Raw genomic sequence first — 20,728 nt, forward strand, 5'->3', positions numbered from 1 at the left:
GATAATACCTGTTCAGTCTAGAACCTGCTGACCATGATTCTACCAACTGGGTGGAGAAAGGTTGGTCAACTCCAGCTCTCCTAAAGAAAAAAAATCAGCACCCATATGTGATTGAGACCAACAGGAGAAATCAACAGAAACTATTGACATCAACCATTTGTTCCTCAGATGGAACACACAACACAGCAAACTCTACAGATGGTAGATGTGGAACATGTATATCTCTGATGTCTCTGTGGAGACTATTTGAAATGTGAAATTTTGCAAAATACAGCTTCCAGTTTGTCCATTGTCATGATTTGTCAAAGCTGAAGTTCTCTGGGACATTGAAGAGTAGCATGTTGATAGAGTTTGCAGCCTGTGTTATTGTTTTCCTCCCATCTACAATTTTTGTTGCTGCTTTCCTTCTGCTTCTGTTCTTAGTCTGATACCACACCATGTACTTTTGTGCCAGGTATGGACGGATCACAGAACTTGCTTATGCACCCAGAAGAGTTTATCATAAGATCCATCAGTGCTCTGCGTTATGGAGCACTAAAATTGACATAATATCAAAATCATAATATCATAGTAATTTCACAGGTGTAGCATTCAGTTTGAATTTAAAATTCCAAATGAAGGGTAGTGAGGAAGTGCCATGTCTTTAAATCAAATTCATTAGCCTCCAGACATGTCCCATATGTGAGCCACAATACCCCACAGTTCTCTGCTCTGTCCTCTTCCATCTCCGTTGCTCTCAGGTGCAGAGGAATTAGGCAACAGGAAGACCACTTCAATTCAGCACCTGGGAGCCCATGACTGTAGGGTCATGAGAGGCTGAAAAGCTTTCTTTTTGTTTGCTATTAGCATGGCTGTGGGGACCGTGGTTCTGTGTATACCCCTGCTAGCTGCTTTTGTTTTTCTGTGCTGCCTGTTGCCAGCCACTGCTTCCCTGTACCATGTGCCAGCTAGCTTGTGAGTGGGGGTCGTGCTTGTCTGATAGGACAAGAAACTTCTTTTCAGCTGTTTACATGTTGTCGCACCCCGCACATCCCCTCTCTTCCCTTCCTGAGAGATGCCACATGTTCTGGAGCTTTTCCTCGCCTGCATCACGAGGCAGCTAGTCTGTGGGTGGTGGTCGTGCTTGGATGAGAAACTTCTCTTCTGCCGCTTATATTTTGTCCTGATCCCCACATCCCCTCTCTTGCCTCCCCCCGGAGGTGCCACGCAGTCTGGAACTTTCCCACACACCGCCACATCACGTGGCTTGACCCCAAACCAATAAAAGGATATGCACAACAAAGTGCCAGGCAGCCTGCATACAGCAAGGGTTACGATCTTTGGATGCTGGCTGTAGTCTGGGGTACTTTTAGCAGCTCAGGGGATGTTTCCGTCAGCGGTCATGATTTTCAGGTGCTGGCTGTAGTCTCAAGTCTTTCAGCCTCCCGGGAGAAGTCACCCTCGGTGGTCACGATTTCCGAGTGCTGGCTGTAGCTAGGGGTCTTTTAGCCACTCCGAGCCATACATGTTTCAATGAAGGCAATGTAGGAGCTATACAATTACCACAGTTATCAAAGTAAGGCTTGCAGCAAGGAATATTCTTGTTGTGAGGGTCTTTTTTTTGGCAGGTACAAACCTGGCTTTAGTCTGGGGTTTTTTAGCTGTCCAGAGGATGTCTCCCTCAGTGGTCATGATTTTTTGGGCTGGTTGTAGCCGGGTGTCTTTTAGCTGCCCTGAGCCATAACTGTGTCAGTGATTCATTGGTGTTTTCAGTGTAGCAGCCGTGTCTACTTAAACATATTCTTCTTTTAAGGGTCTTCTTTGCCAGGAGGTCTCAATCCAGATCCAAGCCTGCGAAGATCCAGTGTTTTGCATCTCGTTTTCAAAAACCTGTCAGTTGTGACAGGTTTACGACCCCTTCCGTCCCCTCAATTATAAAAAGCACATCTATTATAAAGGCAAGCCAGACTCCCTGGGAAAAGGGACATTTCTTTAACACAGGAAGGGAAAGAGGGGAATGAAATTTGGGAAGATGTCGTTAGATACCCACATCCACTTGCGGAGCCAGAGTGCTATGGTGCTCAGGGAACTGTGGGATAGGTTCCCACAATACACTGCTGGAGCACTTGATTTAAGCTACATGTGTGCAGCAATAAGTTGATTTTGTGGGGAGCATGTGGGAAGGTGAGGATGCTCAAAATCGAATGGATAAAGCCTAGCGTCAATAAACTGACTGCAATAAATTTGATTTTAGCTCATCCTGTAGATGCTGCCTAAGGTATTTTATACACCATGCCATCTAGTGGCTGATCAGCCTACTACAGTTCAATATTCCACTACGCTCAGTTTAGAAGGGGCACAATGAGGGGTCCAAGCCTTACCTTGGCCTCTCAAAATAAAGACTTCCTCTGACCTATGCAGCATCCATCTTCACTGGTGGGAAAGCAGAGTGAGAAAAGTGACGTGAGGAATCGTATGAACTTCAAAAAACAACACAAAAGTATGGGATGAAGAAAAGGGGACAGTAGGATCTTACAATTCCCTGGATGCAGTATGTTGCATCCTGAAAGTTTAAGCACAGTGCCCAGGAAATTAAAGATCTCACAAGGCACTGAGCTGGACTGTGCTACAGGAGACACTGGGTTGTTTCGTGTTTTCTATTGTGGGATGGATATGGCAATTACCTACAATCGAAAAACCTTACTGAACTGAGCTTAATCATCTTTGGAGTCCGTTCTATTAAATGCAAAAGGTATGTATTGTTGTGGGCCAGAACAGCATGGGTAATGGATGGATTTTAAATCCTGAAAAGTGTTTACTATACTGACCAAACTGCCACACAAGAATTAACTTTTGGGACAAACAGTATTTGAGCATCAACCTGTGGAAATTTTAGGGGAACCTGAATGCAAATTCCTACCTTGGGTTATGCAGAAACCCAGCCTCGTGAAGCTACGTTCACCAAGAAGACCATTATCTGCTGATTAACTGTTCCCAGAGTCTGAAGATCACTGGCCCAAGATGTATAAAAGACTGAACTGTTTGTGAGTGTGCTTGTTCTGAGATGAGGCTGGCACAAACCTGTAACTACAGAAAAACTCTGTGGTAGAATTTGAAGGACTGACTCCTATTACAACAGAGCCCTTGTTGAAGTTGTCTGGTGAGCGACCTCTGTAAGCTTGTTAATGTGCATGTCTGTTTACTTATTTTTTTAAATAAATTTCCTCTATAATGCTTTCACCTTAAGCATAAATGTGCTTGTTTAAAAAGTACTGTGTAGTAAGTTATTACTGTTGTTAATTACCCTGTTTATGACCCCATTGCAAGAAAGTGGAGCACAGAAACTTCCTGTTCAGGCAATCTGGATTGCTGGAAATATCACAGTGAAGGTGCTGTTGGAGTTGAGTGACTTGGGGGAAAAACTCTGGTCAAGTTGGAGAAAAGTGCAGGTCTCTTCCCAAGAAAGGTAAGAGAGCTGGAAGCCTAGAGTTGGTGCCCTTGGAGGACCATAGAGAGGAAGGTAGGTGCATTTCTCCCGGAGTCTGACATGCCGGACACAATCCCCAGCAGAGAGGGTACACAGCACTAGTCAAAGAAGCCAGGGTTGAACATGCTTTAGCAATATAACAGTGACGGTGGCTACAAATTTCAAGCATCAAATTTTTCTAGTGCAGATATGGCCAGAGATTCCAGTTGCCTTAGAAAATGAATATGACTGTGAGGTGAAGGAGTTATCTTTCTGTAGTTCACATCACCTACAAACTACTCCTGGATCCTCCTTTGCCCTACTTTCAACTACCTAGCTGGTAAGAGATGGACTATGACAGCAAGGGTCCTGCATCATCGTCATCATCATCAATCATCATCACAGAATCATAGAACACTAGGACTGGAAGGTACCTCGAGAGGCCATCAAGTCCAGCCCCTTGCCCCAATGGCAGGACCAAGTACTATCTAAACCATCGCTGATAGACATCTATCTAATCTGTTCTTAAATATCTCCAGCGATGGAGATTCCACAACCTCCCTCGGCAATTTATTCCACTGACAGTTAGGAACTTTTTCCTAATGTCCAACCTAAACCTCCCTTGCTGCAGTTTAAGCCCATTGCCTCTTGTTCTATCCTCAGAGGCCAAGAAGAACAAGTTTTCTCCTTCCTCCTTATGACTCCCTTTTAGATACCTGAAAACCGCTATCATGTCTCCCTTCAATCTTCTCTTTTCCAAACTAAACAAGCCCAGTTGTTTCAACCTTTTTTCATAGGTCACATTCTCTAGACCTTTAATCATTCTTGATGATGATCATCATCCAAAAGAAAAAGCACTCAAGTAGCACTTTAAAGACTAGCACAATAATTTATTAGGTGAGCTTTCCTGGGACAGACCCACTTCTTCAGACCAGAGCCATTGGCTATGTGGGTCTGTCCCAGGAAAGCTCACCTAATAAATTATTTTGCTAGTCTTTGAAGTGCTACTTGACTGCTTTTTGTTTTGATAGTATATAGACTAGCACGGCTCCCTCTCTGTTATCATCATCCAGGTTTGCTCAACGGGTCCAAGTTAAAGAGTTGGTGGAAGCAAGGACCCTGTGCATTCACTAGCTGCTTGCATGCAAAACACTGACAATGGATTTGGTCATTGGTACTCAACACTAAGTAGTGGGAGCCTGTTAGCGAATATTGTTCAACAGCTGATGCGGGAATCCGGGAATACTTGAGTCACCCTCCCCACCGCGTTTGCCATACAAGGGGAACTCGACCACTGGGGTTTAAAGCTGCGATCGGGGCGCTCATTTCGCGGGGAGGGAAAGGCGAGGCCTTTGAAACGAAGGCACCCTGCGGCCAGAGTGGTGCCTGTAGCCCGCAGGCTCTACCGGACAGGGCTGAGGTGTGCACCTGCAGCGCGGGGGCTGCCCTTCCTACCCCACACGCCGGGCCTGAAGGAAGCCCGTGTCGCAGCGGGGGAGGGGGCTGCCCGTGGCCCGCACCAGCCCAAAAGGAAGCCCCGGGGAGTGCAGGGTTGGGCTGCTGCCGGCCCTTCCCAACCCGCCTCGGGGGGAAGCCGCCCCGCCCCCGCCGTGAGCAGAAACTTTGCTGGGGGTGGGGGCAGGGCGAGGGTCAGCGCCGCTTACCCAGCGCGCCTGCCGCTCTCCTCCCCCTCAGGCTGGCGGCAGCGGTGCCCGCGCTCCTCCAGCCAGCAGGCGCGCGGAGTCCCAGGGACCCTCCGCCCCTTCCTGCTCCCCCCGCCCGGCGCTGACGGCTTCCCCAGGGCAGGGCGCCGAGGGCGGGCGGTGCCGGCGGGCGCGGGGCTCTGCACTGACTCGCGGCGGGCGCAGCCGGCTGGGACTTTTCTCCAATGGTCCAAAGCGACATGTCCAAATCGCCTCCCACTCCGGCGGCGGCGGCGCAGGAGCTGCCGATGGAGCTGCTGGACAACCCCCCACCCGCCGCCGCCGCCGCAGCGCAGGTACGGGGAAGGGGGGGGGGCAGCGGGGGGGGGGGGCCTCCCGGGGGTCCCTGGCTGCTCCTTCGGGGTCTGCCGGCCCCCTTCGGCGTACATCTTCCTCCCCCCGGCAGGAGCCCGCTGCAGTCCGGGGCCGCTCTGGGGGAGGGGGACGGCTGTGCGAAGCTAATCCGACCCCCGGGCTCCCGAGAGCGGCGCCTCGGCTCGACCAGCCGACCCGCACGCCCCCAGCTGAGCCCGAGCGGCAGAGCCAGGCTTCTATAGGAGCCGTGGGCTCTCCAGCCCTGCTCAGCTAACAGACCAGTCCCGGGGCGCCCAGGAGAGCAGAGGAGCAGCCGGACTGGCCGAACTCCTCACCTTCCAACTTCAGTGCCCACCTGGGAGGGCAGCTTGATGGCTCTAAGAAGGGGTCGGAGATCCGTCCGCCCAGCCCCCTAAAATGCCATTGAATTAAAACATACTCTTGGAATGAGGTGTTCAGTGCACTGGAGGGTTGGTGTTCCTTGGCATTGTGGGGGGGGTGCTGATGTGTATAAGCATCGGCTTTGTCAGCGCCCTCCCTTTCTAGAGCGGAGCGTTATTTCCCACCTCTAACAACCTGTTGTGTCTGCTGTGATATACATGAAGTCCTGTGGCACCTTAGACTCTAGCAGAACTTTTGCAGCGTAACCTTTCATGGGCAAAGACCTGCTTCGAAGCCCATCAAAGCTTATGCTCCAAAATATGTGTTAGTATCTAAGGTGCCCCAGGACGTTGTTGTCTTTGAAGATAGAGACTAATGCGGCTGACTCTCTGATACTTGTGATATACACGTTGCTTACAACACTACTCTACAGCCTGTCTCCCCCACCACAACAAATGTGTGCATGGATAAGGAACCCTGTTTTATAGAACATGGAGTTTATACCAAATAAAGCAGCAGGAGTGAGGACTTTGGCTAGGATAAAGGTGTTCCCCCACTTTATAGATTCTAGGGTCTCTAGAATAAAATTAGTAAGCTGGGTATATCATCTTTTCCCCCTCCGATGCACTGAAAGTGTAATATATGGTGTATGAAGGTTGTTGAGTATGCATGTTTGAGATAGAGAAATTGCTAATTGAGAACTTGCACTTGGAGAGAAAAGCATTAGCTTAGGATTCTAATATATAATATCTCTTAGTTTTTCCTTAGGTGGCTGCATAGATTCATTGTGCTATTTTTAAAACCAGTGTGTACAAATACCTGATTGTGTGCATTGGAAATAATGAACACTCTGGTTCATGTTAGGAATAAGAGGTATTTTCTCTTTGGGAGTGATACTTTTTTGTGGGTGCCAAAACTCTAAAGTCCTTTATTTAGTTTAAGAAGCGGTCCATTGGTATGACAAAAATGTTGAATTAGATATGTTATACGAACATGGTCTCAGTCTGTTAAATGGATCTTTATTGAAGATCATTACAAATGAATATTTAGCAATTGAGAAACCGTTTTGTTTAAGAAAGAAGAAAAGAATGCATTTTATTTCTTTTTGCTTATGAAACACAGTCAGAAGGCATACTCTCTGCAAACCTTCCCACACAGCAGTGCTCTGGCACCTACATCCTGATTTACAAATGCTTCTGCTCTTCTGGTCTGTGCCTTAACATGAATGGAGTCTGACAACTGTACCAAATTCTATAGTGGTTTTCTTACATGGACAAATGGCCTCTATTGGTCACAAATTCATTTTCATCTCTGATTTTAATTAGGCATAAAAGAATCTCTTTAGATGTGAAGAGCTAGTTCATCAATACCATCCTGCAGAATTTGTGTCTCAGGTACAGAACTTGTATTCTGTTTTTTATAATTGATTTCTGAATGGCTAGAGCACAAATGGTGACTTTTCTTTTTGGTAAAGGTAGTGAAGCTTTTTAGTAAATGCAGTGAGCAAATTTCACTTCTCTATACCAAAGTCCCTCCATCAGACAAAACAATAGTAGCCTTTAGACACGTGTATCCTAATCTTATGTAATACTGTTTTATCAAAGAAATAACATTACTGGAATAGAAGACCCCTTTGTCTGAATACAGTATTCATATTCAATTAATTACCAAGCATGTTATTGCATTGGGAGGCCATTTCCTTTTGTGTCATTAATTCTGAAAAATTAATACAGTAAAAACTTGATGCTAATTTAAAGTAGTCACAATAAGATAGATGCTGAATATAGTATGTGATCCACGACTTACTGTACTACAGATGTTCTAGTAATTCCCATTTACCCACACCTTCAAGAACCTGGGGCTGTCATGTTCTGTGATACTACTAGAAGTATTCCATCCCATCATTCCCAGAAGGGATGTCAGAGAACTGTAGAAGTTTTGTGCAGCAATGTCACTCCTTGAAGTTTTGTCAGCAGTGTTACTTACAGGAGTTACGATTTTAGCAAATATTATTCTGTAGCTTAGTTTGGCTTGTGTGGATGTGGTTAAACTTTGCAACCAGGTTCAAAACTGTGTCCTCCCCTATGATTTTACCTATGTTAGGCATGTTTGTTTAATTTGGTTATATATCCTGTTCTGTATTGTGGGTCGACAAAGGCTGGCTAAATCATGATATGGCAATTTTAAGGAACAGTTATACTTAATAGTTTGTTTCCATATTGTTGAGCCACTGACAGATTCTGTAGTTAATCTTTTGCAAAATTCTTATGTTATGGTTTTCGAACATGGTTTGCAAAAAAAATAAAATCCCTGGAGGCATTGATCAAGGAAATTGTGCTCGAAACCTGCTAGTCCCTGTCCCAAATACCTTGTTTTCTTTGTCGCAAAAAAACAAGCAGTCCTGTAGCACCTTAAAGACTAACAATTTTATTTATTAGGTAATGAGTTTTTGTGCGTAAGACCCACTTCATCAGAGTTGGAGCAGATAATAAGAATCCAGGGTTTAAATAGCAGAGGGCAGGTGTGTTTGGACAGCATCTAGCATAATGGCACCATCATCTTGAAGTTGCTACTTGAAAGTCAATATTAAAGGTAGTAATAACTAGCACAAGATGATCCTAGTTTAGATAAGATTTTAGATAAAATGTTAAATCTCCAAACTTGCACAAGCTTTTGATTTCGGTGGGACTGCTAGCAGTTCCTAAAGCAGAGTATGTGCCTAAGTATGAGGGGGATTTAGAAGTGACCCTATCAGAATAAAGTCAGGACAGTGAATTCTTCATTTTCAGAAGTCATGAGCATCACTACAATTTAAAGCAGTGGGAGCCTGAATTGCTCTGTACCTCCGCAAATCAAGCCCGTATTTTTTTTCCTGACTTCCTGTTTCATCATTTTTTTCACAAACAAAAAGAATCAGAACACAAAATAAATCAGAACACAACAATTAAACAATTAAGTACTTTTTTAAGGAAAAAATCGACCTGGTGATTTATAGCTATAGAGAGCAAGTGGCAATGCTTTACCGTTCTTCTCTGGCAATTTCTAGATCTGTTTGGTCCTGTTTTTTACTGAGTCCACAGATCAGTTCTGCTTCTGCATTGCTCAGTTTTTTGTGAAGTCCTAAGACTAAGTCCTTGGCACTATTTCCACACCAGGTCAGTCTACTGGCTTATTTAGACTATGTCTAGACTGCAGGCTTCTGTCGACAAAACTCCTGTCTGCAGAAATTTTGTTGACAGTGCGAGTGTCCAGGCTGCAGATCTGTCCCAAGAGACTGCCTATTGGAAGCCTTATGTCAACATCCCTGTACACCTCATTCCATGAAGAGAAAGGGATGTCTTGGCAGAGGGCTTTGTCCAACATTTGGCCCTGTGTGAACGAGCCAAATGTCGGAAAAGCCTCTCCTGACAAAACTGTCAGCAGAAGATATGCAAACATGTTGAGCAGTTTGCATATCTTTAGCTGATAGTTCTCGGCAATTTTATAGCCCTAATGTGCTGGTTCTCAGCCTATCACCATTGCAAGCCACTGCCAATACTTGGATTGCTCGGAGGGTGTCATATGGGCTGCAGGTCTGCGCTGATTAGGATGCAAGTGACACTTGGACCACAGGTTGAGAATCATTGATCTAGTGCATTATGCTGTCTGTTGAAGTGGACAGTGTGGGATACGTTCAGAGAAAGGTTCATGAAACACTGTAATTCGCAATTATGAAATAATCTTCTAAAAGGGGAAATACCTTATTAGAAGCTGAGTTCCTTCTTAATTATTTCCTTCTCATCTTGTCCTTTCTTTACCTCCTTCTGTGTCATCTGTCAATTAATTTCCTAATGGTTTGACAAATGGTAAATGAGAACAATTTCCTTTCCCCTTTTTTCCAGGACATTCCTTACAAACCATGGTGCCCTATACAGCCTGAGTCCCTGCGCCCTCTTGAGGAAAGAGGGCTGATTCCCAGGGGGAGGGACTTTGCTGAAGGGCTGTAGGCTTCAGAGACAAGAGTTTTGATGAGGCGGGGATGGGGGAGGCCCAGGGCTATCGGGGACAAGAGCAGGGCAGGGAGACAGGGGGAGGCCAGTGTTGTGGAGAGACTTGCCAGGCCCTGAGCAAGATGAAGGAGATGGCTGTGGATTCCTGGAAGGGGTGGGTCCTTGAAGCAGGGGGCTGGACTAGATGACCTCCTGAGGTCCCTTCCAGCCCTATGATTCTCTGATGCTATGGAAACAGGGAGGGAGGGCTGGCCTCCCCCAGCCAGCCTGTTAGCACCCCCAGTGACTCTGGTGGTGATTTAAAGGTCCCAGGGCTCTGGCCAGTGCCTCAGTAGGAATGATGGTGCTCGGGAGCTCTGACCCCTTTGAAATCGCCAGGCCCTGGGGCAGTTGTCACCTTTGTTCCCTCGTCAGCAGCCCCATAGAAAAGCAGGCGGGAGGTGCAGGCACCAGTCAGTGAGTGGCATGATTTGAGCTGTGGGATGGAGGTGCAGCAGAGGGCAGCTGGGCTATCAGCTGGAGATGTCCTGTGGTTTCTCCTTCTGCCAGATGGCACTTGTGCTGCTACATATGGGGCAAGAAATTTTATGATGTCTGTGCAGCTGCATATTCTGTATATGTCTAGGGATGGCCCTGCTTGTTTCCCTTTCTTCTTAAACTATGTCAAACCCTTTTACAAAGCAAACTTCTAACCCTGTTGTCATGGCTCTGTTGTGTAATAGGTTGTCCCTTTTGTTATGATGCACCCCCCTAATTTTATGAAATGTGGTTTTGAATGTGAATATGCATAACTCAAATCTTCTTGGTGGTTGGTAACAAGAAGCACATCTTCCTGTCACCCTCCTATTTGTCAGTCCATTGATGACTGATGTCAAGTGTCAGAAAGGTAGCCGTGTTAGTCTGTATCTTCACAAACAACAAGTTATGTGCCACCTGAAAGATTAACAGATATTTTGGAGCATAAACTTTCGTGGGCAAACATCTGCTTCATTAACCAAGGACTGAACAGAAACTGGGAGTGGTTGGCCCATTACAAAATCAGTTTCTCTGCTGACAATGGGCCACATCCCCCATGACTGACCTGGCTTGTTTTCTTCTCTCTTGATGTTTACTACTCCACACTAACTGCCAATAATGGGCCATTTCCACGCTGACTCAATGGACCTTGTCAGTTCTGGCCCTCCCCTTTACTGGGAACCCCTCTTTAAATCCTCCTCTGGAAACCTCTTCCCCACAATGCATCTGATGAAGCAGGTCTTTGCCCATGAAAGCTTATGCCCCAAAATATCTGTTAGTCTATAGGATGCCACAGAACTTCTTGTTGTTATTGATGACTGAGCAGTCTGATTCTAGCACTGCAGATCTTATGACAGAAAGGGGAGTTGCTGGTAACTTATCATAGAATCATAGAACAATAGATCTGGAAGAGACCTAAAAAAGCCATCGAGTTCAGCCCCCTGCTCTAGGCAGGACCAAACCCAACTTGGAGGAGTGAGAGGCAGTTTTTGCCATGCTTTATGCAAATTGGGACATGTAACCTATCTGCTGAGACCTTTAAATCCCCTGAATGTGTATAGTCTATTTGTGTGCAAGTATCATTCTTCTAAGTGAAGTTAGAATTATCAAGTATAAGCCCATGTATGTATTTAGATCTGATAATGAAGGCCATTAGCAGTGCTCAAGGAACTTCATAGCTGAAGGCAATGATCTGTGAATGATCTTTTATTTATTTATTTATTTATTGTAAGCCTGGATTGTGATTGGCCCTACAAAGACAAGTGAATTTGGGCTGTGGGAGCGGGCTCTGAGCAGGGAGCTGGTATGTGGGAAGAGTGTGAGGGCTCCTTCTGGGTTGTGGTGTGAAGATGGGGATGAGGGGCTTGGGGTGTAGGAATATGCTCTGGGCTGGGGCCAAAGGGTTCAGAGAGTGGGTGGTGGCTCAGGGCTGGAAAGGGGGTTGGCATGTGGGAGTGGCTGAGGGCTTTGGCTGGGGTTGTGGATTTCAGGGTGGGGCCAGGGGTGTGGGTTTTGTGATGCAGAGGGGCTGCTGGGCTGGAGCAAGAGGTTCAGAATGCAGGAGGGGACCCAGGGCTGGGGGCACAGGGTTGTGGTTTGGGATGAAGTGAGGGGTACTGTGGACTCCAGGCAGGCTGTACTTATCTCAGGCAACATCCAAAGTGATTATGTGCCTCCGGCTCCTGAGTTCTGCAGATACCCAGCTCCAGGCTGGGTCACAGTGGTGGGGAAGGCTCTGGGAAGGAAATGGGGTGCAGAAGGGAGTGCAAGGTGCAGGCTCTGCCTGCCTGCCCTGGTCTCCTGCTACTCGTGGAGGCAGTTGGCTGCTGCATGTGTCTCTGGTCCTGGGGAGGCAGGGACAGTGGATCTCCATGCACTGTCCATGCCCACCGCCCGCAGTTCCTATTGGCTGGGGTGGTGCTGGGGGTGAGGGCAGTACACAGATCCATTTCCCCTTCCCTCCAGGGCCTGTGGTGTTGTGCCAGTGGCTGGCAGCTTCCAGAAGGGACATGAAGCTGGGGCAGGCATGTGGCCTGCCTGCGTGCCCCAGTGAACTTTCAGTAGCCAGAGATTGCCATAGGCTGACAAGGGCTTCAGCGATCGACCAGTTGGTGACCAGTGGTCTAGATAATGATTAGTCCTGTGAGTGCAGGGGTCTGGCCCACATGACCACATGAGGTCCCTGCCAGTCCTATGAAGGTAGGAGACTTCAGGGTGGATCTTGCAGCCTAAATATGGCTCCACAAGAACTGGACAACTGGGTGGAGGAGCCCCCAAAGAGACTACACTGTGGAACTCCATGTAGCATGTTGGGACTACTATTATGTCATTACATCTATTTGGAGCATTCTAGGTACTGTGAACTAAGTAGATCTAATCCTCTTTCAGAATCCCCCCATAAGGGCTAGGGAGGAATTGTGATGTTTATCTTTTGTTGGAGTTTAAGCTGTTGTATCTGGGATATTTGTAACCTTGTTTTCTTCCTGCCCTACCAAACAATCACTTTTGTCTGTGTGCTTATTGGGACTCACCGGGTGTTATTGTCAATAGAACATAGTGATTGAAGTGCTTGTAATTCTTGCCTTTGAATCGTTGATGCTAAATATGAGAGAGGGTTTTATATACCACTGCATTGAACAATCCCATTTGGTGGAGATGATTACAAATGAAATGGATTGTTCTTGAATGGAGTGGTAGCATTGGGTCCTTACATCCTGAATTTTCCTTACGCTGTGCTCTTTGTAATTTAATACATTACGTTTAAGTCTTTTGGTCTTGAATCCTCCTACAGAAGGATGAAAGATCATTTGGGCTAGGTCTACACTAGCATTCCTCTTTCAAAAGAGGCATGCAAATGAGGACATTGAAAATGCAAATGAGGTTGGATTTGCGTATCTTGCACCTCATTTGCATATTCTTTCAAAAGAGCTTCTTTCAAAAGAAGAACAGCAGTGTAGATGCGGCTTTTAGAAAGTAATCCCCATCTTCAAAAGAACCCGTCTTCCTTTTTTTTTTTAGGAAGACACAGCCTTGGTGTGCTTTGTGTGTTAGAATAGGAGCTTTCTCTTTTCACACAACAATTCTCTATAAAGAGATTCTATAAATGTTTCAGGATTATGCATATCTAATACAGTAGACCCCCAACATACATTCTTGCGCAACCCCATGTAAGTCAAATTTCGTGCAACTCGGGAGATCCAAGAAACTGACCAGTGCAGCAGAGCTGCTCAGTTTCTTGGCTCCAGTGAGCGGAGGGGAACCAGGAACCAGGCAGCAGCCAGGAACCACCTCTGTAAGCAGAAGAGAGTGGGGAACCAGGCTGCCACCTGAGTCCGAGCTCCCTGCAGTTTGCTGGAGCCAGGAAACTGACCAGTGCAGCAATGCTGGTCAGATTCCCTGATCGTCTCGGTGGTGGCAGCCAAGAGTCAGGCTGCCGTCCCTGCCAGGAGCGGGGAAACCACTTCTGTCCAGGGTGGCCAGAACAATTTCTCTGCTCCTGTCAGGGGCAATAGCCGCTCCTGTCAGTGGCAGCATCTTAGCCGCCGCTACTGACAGGAGCTGGGAAATTTCCCCACGCAGTTTCCTCACTCCTGGCATCTGGTGCCAGATGCCAACTCCCCACCACTCAGTCATGGTAACCCAAGATACATGCAACATGAGCACATGTATCTTGGGGGGGGTCTACTCTACTTTAGTTATTCATTTGCACTGATCCACAGAAAATCAGTGGGGTGTTACATAAAAGCAAGAAGCAAAAAACACCAACAACCCCAACCCTCACTAATGTGGCCCACTGACTGAGATACCTCATTCTCCTCGGGCTGCAGCCTCTCATTGGGGAAGGAGAAAAGGCTTAGTTTATACTATCGTGACCTGCTCAGGGTCAGTCTTTTGGGATTTTGTTTTGCACATGTGCAAAACGGTGTTTTCTGGGGTGAAAATTGATCCCAGAACTCATGACAAGTGGTGAGGATAAGGAAGGCTGATGGAAGAACTGCCCCCATTGACCTTCTTCCATATAGACAGCCATTGAAGTCAACCCCGGTAAGTCTGTTTTAGCTATGCAATTGGTGTAGCTAAAACTGTGTATCGGCAGTTGACTTCTATGTCTAGTATAGACATACCCTAACTTCTGGGGGCCCAGGACTAGCAGATTTTGTGGTGCCCTCTAGACCCTGGGGTGTGGTCATAGATGAGGGGATCAGTGTGTGGGAAGGGGCTTCCAGGGAGCAGGATGGGGTTGTCGGTGTGGAGTCTGAGTGGGAGAGAGGGTATAGCAGTGGGCTGGGGGTGATCAGTGGGGGTGCAGGGTCTAGGTGGGAGGAAGGGTGCAGCAGTGGGCTGGGGATACAGGGTTGGGGTGCAGGGTCTGGTTGGGAGGGAGAGTGCAAGAGGGAGGGTGAATGGTTTGGAAAGAAGAGTAAAGAAGGCGGCTGGAGGTGGGCTTCTCTGCAGGAGGGTGTGTGTGTATGGTGATGAGGGGGTGCTTACCTGCACAGCAACCCTGGGAGCACACATGGCTCCATCCCCTAATCCCCCTCGCTGCTGCCAGGAACTGCCCCCAGCTTCTCTTGTTAGCTGTGATTCTGGGAGAAAAGCCTCCAGACCAGCTCTTCATTGTGCTGTTCCCTCAGTGAGGAGGGTGTGGGTGGCACTCCAGCCATATCAGGGGTATGGGAGGAGGCTGGGAGACTAGAGCACCAGTGCAGGCTCCCTGCTGTGAGGGGTAGGTGGGGGGTGAAGCCCCAAGGTTCACGGGCCAGATCTAGCCTCTGGGGGCCGTGGGTTCCACACCCCGATCTAATCTCACCTCCTCTATAACATAGGCCATAGCACTTCACCCATAGTAATTACCTGTGCATATCTTTTAGAAAGGCATCCAGTCTTGATTTGAAGGAAAATCTACCATAAAATGTTGGTAATTATTCCAGTGTTTAATTACTGTCACTGTTAAAAATGTATGCCTTATTTTCAGTCCACCCTGACTGGTTTTCTGGTCATGATTGAATAATTTGATGCCGTTGTATTCACTTTTCCCGATGCAGTTTAGCACTGCATTTTGCCCAAGACAATGAACTGTGCTTTCTGTTTGTGTCATGTTGTGGATTCAGACTTCTTGTGCATTGCACACAGCAGGGATCTCTTTAAAACCTTAGGGTTTCATTGTGGAAAAATGAATGTTCTTCAGCTCCTAATAACTTAGAAGTAATTTTCTGTATATGAAACACTGTTAACTTTCAGAGAACCACTTGTATTTTGAGATGATTAGTATGTTTTTCTGGTTTATCAGATACAATCGATTTAAATACAGAGTGAGTGACATATTTTTAGGCAAAAGTGGGAATGAAAAACATGTTTTCATCACTTTTCTTTTTAAAGATTTTGGTAGCTGTACAATTTTTACAAAAAATACTTTGTAGTTTAGAAAAAAAAGTCTTACATAGACTGACTGGTATTTTAGGAAGGAACAGATTTTAAATTGTGTTGTGTTTCCTTATCTATGGCAACATGTCCATTTTGAAAGAACTTTATACATCTAAGTAACTAAATAATAATGCAAGCTAAGATCTCCATCCTATTGAACACTTAAGGGCACACACAACTCTCCTTGGGTCAGCAGTCCCATTGAGTCTACTCCCATTATTGAAGTTATACCCCTACTTTAGTGTTTTCAGGATTGGAGTCTTAATAATTGCAAAACAAATGCAATTATTTTTTGTCAGATTGTTGCTGACCACATGCAGATATTCTTGGGTAGGGCAGAAGAATATAAGAATGGCCACACTGGGTCAGACCAAAGGTCCATCTAAGCAGTATCCTGTTTTCGGACAGTAGCCAATGACAGATGCCCCAAAGGGAGTGAACAGAACAAGTAATGATCAAGTGATCCTTCTCTTGTGATGCATTTTCAGCCTCTTACAAACAGAGGCTAGGGACACCATTCCTACCCATCCTGGCTCATAGCCATTGATAGACCTAACCTCCATGAATTTATCTAGTATTGAGGAGCATTGCCTTTGCACATATAGGCTACGTCTACACGTGAAGCCAACATCGAAATAGCTTATTTCGATGTAGCAACATCGATGAATAACGTCTACACGTCCTCCAGGGCTGCCAACGTCGATGTTCAACTTCGACGTTGCGCGGCACCACATCGAAATAGGCGCTGCGAGGGTACGTCTACACGCCAAAGTAGCACACATCGAAATAAGGGTGCCAGGCACAGCTGCAGCCAGGGTCACAGGGCGGACTCAACAGCAAGCCGCTCCCTTAAAGGGCCCCTCCCAGACACAGTTGCACTAAACAACACAAGATACACAGAGCCGACAACTGGTTGCAGACCCTGTGCCTGCAGCATGGATCCCCAGCTGCCGCAGCAGCAGCCAGAAGCCCTGGGCTAAGGGCTGCTGCCCACGGTGACCATAGAGCCCCTCAGGGGCTGGAGAGAGACCATCTCTCAACCCCCCAGCTGATGGCCGCCATGGAGGACCCGGCAATTTCGACGTTGCGGGACGCGGATCGTCTACACGGTCCCTACTTCGACGTTGAACGTCGAAGTAGGGCGCTATTCCGATCCCCTCATGAGGTTAGCGACTTCGACGTCTCGCCGCTTAACGTCGAAGTTAACTTCGAAATAGCGCCCGACGCGTGTAGCCGTGACGGGCGCTATTTCGAAGTTAGTGCCGCTACTTCGAAGTAGCGTGCACGTGTAGACACAGCTATAGTGTACAGAGCCAGACTACAGGGACTGTTCCCTGCATAAATGCTATTGTGTCCACCTAGAGAGCAGGCTGCTCTGGTGAGATCATGCTAGAACATTCATAATCATGGTAAAACATATTCACTTCCTTGAACGCTGGGTTCAAGAAAGGCTACCCATCTTGCTACTCATTCAGGTCAATAGCTACTTATCACAATTCAGCATGTTGTTTGTAAGTGTCCAGCTATTGGCACACTTGAATACAAGAAAATGGAGATAAAATGCATAATTTTAGCATTGTGATGTCCGGTCTAGTATTATGTATGTTCAGAAAAATCAGTTCATTATTCTTCCAAAATTGTAGCTCCAGAAACAATTGTACGTATGAATGAAGAGCTTGATCTTGCACAACACAGCTTTGAAGAAATGCACTCTAAGAGGCAAAATATAATAAAAAAGGCAGAAGTAGTGTTCCCAAATCTCAAAATTTTATCCTATTTGATGTTTTCCTTAAATCTACAGCTCTGGAGTCATGTGATTATGTGAGAAACTCAGCTAATTTAAAAAGAAAAAAAGAAAAATCAAATTGCTTACCCTCAAAGTTATGGAGAAAAGCTTGAAAAGATGTAACACTGATGGCTCAAATACCAGAGGGCAATACAAAAGAACCCAAAATGTACTGACTTCAAAATCATGAGAATTTTAAAAATAATCTCCTATTTTTTGTAGGAAGACTGACTCATGATTTTTGAGTGTTTGAGGTGGCAATAATACAGAGAGTGTTAGGAAATGTAATTCTTCATTAGGAAGTGCTGGCATACTGCAACCAACATATACCTGATAAGTAGCAAGAGTAAGAGGAGATTACATGGCACAGCACCTCTTTAGGATGATGAGGATACCTTCAGTTTCTCATTTGTCCGAACCTTTCCTCTGTTTTGTTTTGTTTTTTACTCTGTGCAGAGTTTACCTTATCATACAAAAGACAAATACATATACAGATGAGTATATGGAGGAGTACAAGGGAGTAATCAGACAGTGCTCTAGTCTACACTGAATCGGCCTCAGCTGGAGTATTGTGTCCATTTCTGGTCACCACATTTCAGGAAAGATGTGAACAAATTGGAGATGATCCAGAGCAGAGCAACAAAAATGACTGAACTTTTAGAAAACAAAGTCGATGAAGGAAGATTGAAATAATTGGGATTGTTTAATTTGGAAAAGAGAAGACTGAGAGGCGGCATAATAACAGGTTTCAGGTAAGTAACAAGTTGATATAAGGAGGTGGGAGAAAACTTATTCTCCTTAACCTCTGAGTATAAGACAAGAAGCAGAGATCTTAAGTTGCAGCAAGGAAGGTTTAGGTTAGACATTAGGGGAAAAAAATTCCTGATTGTCAGGGTGGTTCAACACTGGAATAAATTTCCCAGAGAGGTTGTGGAATCCCCATCCTTGGAGATTTTTAAGAGCAAGTTAGGTAAAACTCTGCCATGAAGCCTCTATGAGCTCCATGCCAGTCCCAAGCTTGGATGAAGGAGGAGGGTTGGTCAGACGTTCGTGATGTGCTGACGGTCAAACAACAATATGAATGAAATCTGATGCCAGTACAACTAAATGATAAAAGATACCGGCTCGGACATTGCCTGGATAAACAAGGTCCATGATACCAATCAAGCAACTGGGGTTGGGTCGATAAGTTGGCTACTGAAAGATTGGGGTACTGGGTTATTCTATAAAGACTTGACAAAGACGGTGGAGGAGATACCGAAGAAAGATGTGTTGATCATCGGAGGAGATTGGAATGCGAAGGTTGGAACAGATAACAAAGGTTGGGAGAGAGTCATGGGAAGGTTTGGATATGGAGAAAAAAATGAACGAGGTGAGAAACTACTACAGTTTGCTACAGAGCATGAGATGGTGATCTGCAACATGAGAGTCCAACAAAAGGACTGTAGGAAGTGGACGTGGTGATCAAATGACAGGAAGTCCAATAACATGATAGATATGATTTGATAAGAAGAAGAGTGGATATAGACTCAGACCACAGTCTAATGATTGTAAACATCAAGATAAAACTCAAAAGACAATGTAAGACACAGGTTAAGAAAAGAAAAGACGTGGCAAGGCTATGTGAGGAAGAAACAGGGAATGCATACAGAGCAGCGCTTGAAGAAAAGATAAAGAATATCTCCAGAGAGAAAGACCTAGATAAGAGAGTCGCAGGGATAGCCATTGCTATAGAAGAGGCAATTGAGCAGACTGTTCCAGAAGAACAAAAAGATCAATAAGAAGTGAATTATCCAGGAGACACTGAAGTTGGTTCAAGAGAAGAGAGGGTTGAAGATCAGAAGAGATGTCAAAACAGCAATATAGGGTGAAATGCAATGAGGTAAAGAAAGCAGCCAGAAAGGATAAGGAGAAATGGTTAGAGGAGAAATGTGAAGACATAGAGAGGTATTACAGTGAATGTAAGACCAGGGAGGTGTATAAGACAATTAGGAATATTAATAGGAAATGGCAACCAAAGCATATGGTGATTAAAGATGAGAACGAAGAAGTGCTCCTGAACAGGAAGAAGATTGTGCAGCGATGGACGAGATATTGCACCGACCTATACAAAGCACAATTTGACCTGAATTTCTCAGAGAGACTGACTGGAGAACTGAAAGAGCTATCTCCACCGAGCATCGAGATCGAGACTGATATTTCGAAGGAGGAAGTAGAAAAAGCAGTGAAACAACTAAAGAACAGCAAGAGCCCTGGAAATGATAAGATCACAGGAGACATGATCAAATACGGCAGAGAAAGCATAATTCAGGAAATACACCAACTATGTAGTATAGCGTGGAAAGAAGGGAAGGTGCCTAAGGAATGGACAAGATCTGTGCTAGTGACAATACCCAAGAAAGTTAGTACATTGGAGTACAAGAATTACAGAACGATTGCCCTAATAAGTCATCTAGGCAAGGTGCTGATGATGATACTGACTGAGAGATTAAGACTGCAGATAGAAGAACATCTAGCAGACGAACAAGAGGGGTTCAGAAAAGATAGAAGAACCATACAGCAGATATTGGCACTAAGACTGATAGGTGAAGAAGCTTGATGAAAGAACAAGAACGTATACACTTGCTTTATTTTCAAAAGGTATTTGACAGTATAGCTCAGAAAGTGACTTGGGCAGTGTTGGAGTCATACAGAGTGGATAGCAGAATGATACGGTTGTTGAAAGATATCAGTGACAATGCGGAGGCAGCGGTGAGAAAATGCGGGGAGTTGGGAAGTTGGTTTAAAACAGGTAGAGGTACAAGACAAGGAGATCTAATATCGCCAAGTATCTTCATTGCACATCTGAAGAGAGTGATGGACAAGATCAAGGAAGAGGTAGAAGGGATATCTCTGCACGGGAAAAGAATTAACAACTTGAGGCTCATGGATGATATAGTTATCATTGAGGAAGATGAGGAGAAGCGAGCAAAAACGGTGCAGGTGTTAAACGAAGAAAGGAAGCGGTAGGGGTTGATTATGAACATCGATAAAACAAAAACAATGGTATTTGGAGATAAGGAAATAGGAAGGAAGAGCAGTGTCTATGGTATTGAACTAGAAAATGTAGAGAACTTCACACATCTGGGGAGCAACATAACATACGATCTACACTGTAAGAAGGAAATAG

The 20,728-nt window shown here is 45.6% G+C and overlaps 1 protein-coding gene across 1 annotated transcript in view; it reads left to right on the forward strand.

Annotated features, from left to right (window-relative positions):
* The first annotated feature begins 5,282 nt into the window (after window positions 1-5,282).
* The window catches only part of CACNB2 (calcium voltage-gated channel auxiliary subunit beta 2), a 402,055-nt gene continuing 386,609 nt past the window's right edge, over window positions 5,283-20,728 (forward strand). The window contains exon 1 of the mRNA XM_074984834.1: window positions 5,283-5,444. Within this exon, the coding sequence (XP_074840935.1) occupies window positions 5,334-5,444 (111 nt within the window). The 5' untranslated portion in view covers window positions 5,283-5,333. The remainder of the gene's footprint in view (window positions 5,445-20,728) is intronic.

The sequence above is a fragment of the Carettochelys insculpta genome, chromosome 2 (assembly GCF_033958435.1).
Source record: "Carettochelys insculpta isolate YL-2023 chromosome 2, ASM3395843v1, whole genome shotgun sequence".
NCBI classification, from domain to species: domain Eukaryota; kingdom Metazoa; phylum Chordata; order Testudines; family Carettochelyidae; genus Carettochelys; species Carettochelys insculpta.